At 38.2% G+C, this 7226-nt stretch overlaps 1 protein-coding gene across 1 annotated transcript; it reads right to left on the bottom strand.

Annotated features, from left to right (window-relative positions):
• Window positions 1–1481: 1481 nt before the first annotated feature.
• LOC103417557 (uncharacterized) lies at window positions 1482–6450 on the bottom strand. Its single transcript, XM_070811304.1, has 3 exons — window positions 6216–6450; window positions 2207–2635; window positions 1482–2089 (listed from the first exon to the last, which is right to left on the bottom strand). The coding sequence occupies exons 1-3, from the start codon at window positions 6448–6450 to the stop codon at window positions 1482–1484; spliced, it is 1272 nt and encodes a 423-aa protein (XP_070667405.1).
• Between the last annotated feature and the right edge of the window lie 776 nt (window positions 6451–7226).

Genomic DNA, 7226 nt, shown 5'->3' with positions numbered 1-7226 from the left:
GGTCCATATATTGACTTTAAGAATGCGGCCAATGAGATTCCAATGTGACTTGTATGAAATGAATTTATATTTAACATGATATTTTAGTCTAATAATACAATGTCATGTGTAAGTTCCTGTTTACGTAACATTATACTCTTAAATTAAAATGTCACGATAATAGTGAACTCGTTCTATATTACTGCTTTTTGCTACATCCTCCACAAGCTTTGATATTGACAACAAGATTTCATTGATCTTCATCACCAATTCATCATTCATCAATGACCCAAAAACATGAATTAGTGTGCTATCCATACACATCTTTTTACTTCTCACATACCCTTTATTAATTTATGTCTGTTGATCTTCTTCAATTCATCCGATCCGACGGCCGATAACTAAAAGGGTGTGTGAGAAGTAAAAATAGGTGTGTGGATACCACACCCCAAAAATTATCTGACATGGACCCCAACAACAGGAACACCAATGTAGAGATGGGATGGGAGGGAAACAAGTTGCAAATTTTAAAATGGTGGGTTCATCATTTCTTATGCCAGAAACTAACCCAATACGCATGCATACTCCATACCCCTATGATTAATGTGGTTAATGGATTGTACGAGGCAGCTCTAATTGGGAGATTAGTCTGGCTAATTTTTTATTCAATTTTTGTTGCGGAGTGTTAAAGTAAGCCCTTAGTGCAGTGGCACTATAGCCAAGTGATTGCCCACCTCGTCAAAGGTTTTAATCCCCCACCCCAATTCCTAATTAATGGGAAAAAAAGGAGTAAGCCTATAACTAAGAAAAATAAATAAAGAAAATGTGCATTATACCAAAAAAAGAATGTGGAGATTTATGGGATAAACTGGTTTAGTTAGGGTATGTTGGTTGGAATCATTGGATTGATTTTATTTTTTCTCCTTTTTATTTTTATATTGGATGGACTAGATTGTTGGAATATTGTTCTATGATAGGTATAGAGAGAGATTCCTACTATCCCAAGCCAACTTTTTAACATATATATTCTAATAATTCACTGAAATCAGAAGCAGTTTATTTAACAAATTAAATAATGAAAGTTCACAATTTTATGAACTAACCTTCCTAAACTCAGGTGACTAGTCCATAAAGCAGTTTGTGATCAACATGATACGAATAAGAACAAAAACTAACATGTTATAAAGTTTACTCGACGGTGCAATAGAGACTATATTCCTAAGGAAGAATTAAGGAATACTTCTCCTTCTTTTATATTTAAGAAGAAAAATGATATTATATTATTGAAAAAAATAATCAAACCAGTGCAAAAGATGACAACTAAAAGTCTGATAAACAAAGTGGAGGATATTGAAGAACTAAATGAGTCAAACTACTTATAAAGTTTGATCATCGAAATATTATTGTAGTCATACTCAAGTACCCACACAAGCAGTGGCGGAGTCAGGAATTTAAGATAATGGGGTCAAAAAATAACTTTCAAAAATCGATCATACTTTCATTCATAATTGTCCACGACGTGTTCTCATATTTTGGAAACGTCGTATTACAACATCATTACTAATAGAATCATATACATCTTTCTCAATGTACACAACCAAACTATCATTCAACCATTGATCACCCATCCTATTACGATGTGGATTCTTCACAATTTTCATCATCGAAAAAGCTCTTTCAACTGAAGCAGTCGCAACAGGTAAAATCAATGCTAATTTCACTAGCAAGTACACCAGGGGATACTGTCTATCCCTCTTTGTCTCCACCAACTTTTGTGCAAGGTTATTAATTCCTTTCAAAGTAGAAAATTCATTATGCAAACGCATATCAAATATATAATTCTTCAGTTCATCTTCAAGAAGTGTGAGCTCCATATCAGAAAAATCCTTTGGATAAAATTTAGCAAGTCGAACTAACTTTTCAATGTCAAAAGCTGAGAATGAGTCATCTGGGCTTAAGCATGCAACACAAAGAAGCAACTCTGTACTTGTCTCATTAAAACGATTGTTCAACTCTTGAAGTTGCTTATCAATAACATCAATAAAGAGATCAACACGGTAGTGATGAAGGTTTGTCAAATTTTCAACTCTACGTCGTGACCTCCCTCGAGCTACAAAGATGTCATTCATATCAGGAATATCAATATCATGCTTGCCACAAAAAGAAGAAACTTTATCAAGCCAAGCATCCTATCCATTATCCCTCATCGCTTGTAGTTGTTGCTTACATGCTTTGACTAAAGCCATAGCACTCACTATATCGAGATCTTTCTTTTGCAATGCATGTGACAACACATTTGTGATTCCCAATATTTCTTTCATCAAAAAGAGACTAGAGACAAAATCAAAAGATTGCAAAAGATTCAACAAAATATCCGCTTCACCTCTTTGATCAAGACTTACACCATCATCTACAATCATCTCAAGCACCTCAATTACAGAAGAAAACATATTAACCAAGCTTACCAAGGTACCATAGTGTGAGCCCCAACGTGTATCACTTGCACGTTTAAGACTAGTTTCTTGGTTCAAGCCTTGCCCACTTGGAAGCTCATAATCTCGAATAGCTTCCATAACTTTGGTTTGTTGTCTTTCTCTAACCATGTCTCGACGTTTACATGATGCTCCGACAATAGTAACGACATTATTAACCAAACCTGCATTAAAAATTTAAAATCAGAGACTGGTGAATCGATCAAAATTGAAACCCTAACCTTGATTTATCGGAGTCTGGTTGTGAGAGGATGGGTGGGTCTTTGAATTCGAGAGGAGAGACAGAAAGAGTCTGATGGGAGAGAGTGAGATGGGAGAGAGTCTCTTCTTCTCGGAACCTCGATCATTTCCATCCGAGAGACACTTTGTCCAAGGAGTGAGTCTTTAGACACATTTATGCAACTTTCCTTATTTTAATGTTATATAATAATCAAAGTTTGCAATTTGCTTGATTGTAATTTAGACAACACACAACAGTCATGTGCTTTTCTGCACACTTTGATTATTTTAGTAATATATAATTGATATTGCAGTTTGCTTTTCTGCACATTTTGATTATTTTAGTAATATATAATTGATATTGCAGTTTGCTTTTCTGCACATTCGCTGGAGCTGCTGCAAAGCTGCTGTTGCAGTGCTATTAAAGGGGTCAAATTTTTATTTAAAGGGACAAATTACAGATCCATTGGGGTCAAGGGAGCCCAATGCCCCCGCATTGGCTCCGCTACTGCACACAAGGCACATCCAACAAATATGTTAGACATGAGGTAATGTAAAGCAATAAAATACTAGGACCAAAACCAAGTTGATGATTCACGTTTTCAAGCTATATGCATATATATGTCTCATATGCCAAGTTTTAGCTATACGAAACAAGGTGTATAGTTAATAATGGTTACCCTGATTGCATAAATGTAATGACATTTGAAAGGAGTGGTGTTAAATTAGTAGGACTTGGATTGTCTGCCCTCCCATTTCAGTGCCCTCCTCGTGCTCTCCTGTTTGTGTGGTCATGGTTAAGCCACGTCAACATTTTATATTACTATTTCTTTTTGTTTTATTATTTTTATAAAAAAAAACAATATAAAATGTTGACACGGCTTAACCGTGACCACACAAAACAAGAGGGCACGGGGAGGGCAGATAATCCAAGTCCTAAATTAGTAATGCCAAGTTATCTGACTAGGGTCAGAGTTGCTTCATGCATTTAGTATTGACTTTGCATTTGTGAATAGGAGCTTATCGCAGTGGTGGATTCTTGTGTTAATACTTCAAAGCAATGCCTTGGAATTCAAGTAAGGGAAATCGGGTAGATCTTTAAGGAACTTGGTTTGCTTAAATTTCGCAAAGTTCTATATAATTGTTGGTCGATTAATCTTGTTTGGTGTTACTTGGATATATGTATATCATTGCTAATTAACTGGATTTTTTTTATGTTGATTGTGAAATTATTATTGGTTGAGAATATAATATGGTCTATGTGAACGATGAAATGAAACTATTTGTACATCATCACTCATATGTGAGAAGTCTTATTTATTTATTTTAGTCTTGTAAATATTTCTTAATTATTTTTTCTTTAATTTTAGATCACGTTCGAAGTCGAGATTTTCTACCGAATTGAGTCCGGGGCGTGAAAAAGCATGCGAGAATTGCATCACAACCATATACGTTCTGCTATATTGAGTTAGACAATGTATCCCTGCATGCATGTGGTATCGAATCCAAGCTAAATTAGTTCAATCCCGGAGCTAAATTAAAATGCTCGGACTTCTAATGATATTCTCATCTCCAGATTATTATTTGCACTTTTTTTACAGAATTAATATTGTAATTTAAAGTAATGTAAACTATGGAAAGACGAATTCAAATTTGAGATATATAGCACATTAGTCCTATCTAATGTGGTTACTCTCACGTTTGCAATCATCTTGCACTATTTTGTTTTTTCTATCAGAAATGATTGCAAGATTACCAACCTTAATAACATCTCATTTTAACTAAATTATTAGAAAATCTTCAATCAACATTACATCGACGTCACTTTTATAACTACCATTGTCATCTTATCTTAACAAATTTCAGGTGGATTTAACAGATTATTACGTCAACACCAACTAAGTAAGCAGTTTCATTTTAATTGAAATGTCATAAATTAAAGAATAATAAAATGAATCGTTAAGTATATAACGTTAGGTCTGTTTGGATCAAAACTTGAACTTTGGGCTCAAGGAAGGAGCTGGCCCGAAAGGAGGCCCAAAGGGAAAAATAGCCAGAACCCGGTCAAAGCCCAGAAGGCAGGAAAAGGCCTTTTCTGACTTGGTGCAGCTCATGAAGACCATTTTCTTACCTACCCAAAGGCCAAGTGGTGTAGACTGATTAGTTACACAGCCCATAAAGCACTTTATGGTGGCATTACATGTAATAAAGCTGATGAGTCATCACCCGCAAGCCACATTCGGGCAAAGCTGCTGCTACAGAAGACCAAGCCGAGTTGTCTATATAAGAAGAAAGAAAAACCAGGAATAAGGACACTCAATCAAACAAACAAATGCAAGCACAAACTCTGCTCAAAGCCATATTTGCCTTCAAAACAAAGCTGTAGTCAGCCTTCATCCCTTTCGGGACAAACCTTCATCCCCCTCGGGATAACCCTCTTTTCAACCCTTTGTAATAGCTCTGCTACCTTGTTCAACCTTGCTGTAGTATCGATTCATTTTTTGTAATCTCTCTCTCTCCCTCTAAGCTTTCAGACCTTTGACAAAACTACAAAGATAGGAACCTGCAAGACGAGCAACCTTACCCGATAAGGTTTAACCTTGCCCGACCTTCTTTGCTTTGTTTTTGTCTTTTCAATATGTTGTATACTTCCAGTTATATGCAAGTTATTTCTAGCAATATGACTATTAAAAGGCTTTCTCAGTACTTGAATCCGATTTGAATATATCGTCAGTGTTCAAACCAGATCCAAGCCCTAAGCCTTCGGGCATGTAAATCTGATAAGTTAAAAGTCCTTGGCCTCAAGGCATAAAAAAGAACCTTATGTGGACTTAACCCATCCACGACAGTCCTTGATAAACGAGAAGTCCGAAGTTACGTAGGGCGCAAGTAATCAACCTACTCTCTAGTTTTCCTTCTATTATATCATGATTACTATAGAAAGCTTGAGCATGGAATGGATTCTAATGGAAAGCCTCAAGGCCTACACCTAAGGCCCTACAAAGGCATCCATTTGGATTCATTCCGTTCAGCGATCTAAAGAGTCTAAGTATAAGAATGAACTCTGATGGGAAGCCTCAAGGCCTACACCTAAGGCCCCACAAAGGCACCTATTTGGGTTCATTCTACTTCTTGGACTCGGGTAATCAGAAGTATAATAGTTAGAAAACTCCAGCAATCACGAGAACAAATATGATGTGTTCAATCATCGGTTTAGTTATTGATGGGAAGCATCAAGGCCTACACCTAAGGCCCCACAAAGGCACCTGTTATAACTAACACGGTTTCTTGGATACATACATATATGCAACTAAAACGCGACATCCATTTTACATCTGCTATGCTAAAGATGGCAGTGGCACGCCTGAGCATCTAAATGTTAACCTTGATTGTGAGCCTCAAGGCCTACACCTAAGGCCCCACAAAGGCACCTCTCAAAGTTAACGCTGTCCTTCTCTTTCAGCCTTGCCTGACGAGCCTTGCCCGAAGAGCCTTGCCCGAAGAGCCTTGCCCGACGAGACTTGCCTGACAACGCCCGATAGTGAAGCAGAAGCCCGACAGCAGTCCTCAACCGGGGCCAACCTCCAGGGGAGCTGTGTGCTCGTCGGCCAGGAAACATCCCCGACGAAAATTCCTGACGCGAACATAGTTTTGGCACGCCCGGTGGGACTACAAACTTCTTAATCTTGCCTGTCCAAAAAGAATCCGAAGGAAGGTCTTCTACAAATGGCAGATCAATCAGAAAACCCTTCCTCCCCATCAGGACAGGTGGTCCTAGAAAGCCCAACCGCATATGAGAGATCGGAAGAAAAGGGAACTAATGAAGAACTACAGGCTACAATGATCCAAGTGCTAAAAAGCATGGAGAGAATCTCCTTGGAAACCAAGGGAGAAATGAGTAGGCTCTGTACACTAACAGGGAATCTACAGAGAAGACTTGATTTGGAGTTCTCTACTCCAAAAGGGGCTCAGGGAGGTGGGATGAGCCAAGTAGTTATGAGAAATGAACCAGTCATTCCCTTATTCCCACTACTAGAAGAAGAAAAAAGATAGGGGAAAGAAAAAGGTAGTTCCTGAATGGACTCAACTGGTGATGGAGCCAGTTCTGGAGAATGAGCTTCCCAGCTTCCCATTATTATCATTCAATAATAGGAAGCCAAGCAAGCAAGAAAGAACGAGGTACGGAATGCCAACTGTGATGGGAGAGACCAGCGGAAAGGAGGGCTCCACTACTTCAGATAAACCCCCACCTTATAGGCCACCCCTGTTGACGAATAAAGGTGGAGGAACTAGTTGGAGGAAGCCCGAACCAAGGAGGGAAACAAGTGCGGGCAACGACCGGAGCCCAAAAATCGAATCTGCTCTCCTCAGGCATAATGATATTCTAGCTACTCAGCAGCTGAGGGAGGAATTAGCTGAGTTGAGAAGGACGGTTGCTCAAAATGCTCAACCGCGAGCTCGCCCAATGTTCAGGATCACTTACCAAAAACCTTATCCTGAATATATTAACGAGCTAAATCCATTCCCTCTCAACTT

This window comes from Malus domestica, chromosome 13 (genome assembly GCF_042453785.1).
Source record: "Malus domestica chromosome 13, GDT2T_hap1".
NCBI lineage: Eukaryota > Viridiplantae > Streptophyta > Magnoliopsida > Rosales > Rosaceae > Malus > Malus domestica.
Note: the sequence above shows the minus strand (reverse complement) of the source record. Positions and strands in the feature narration are given on the sequence as shown.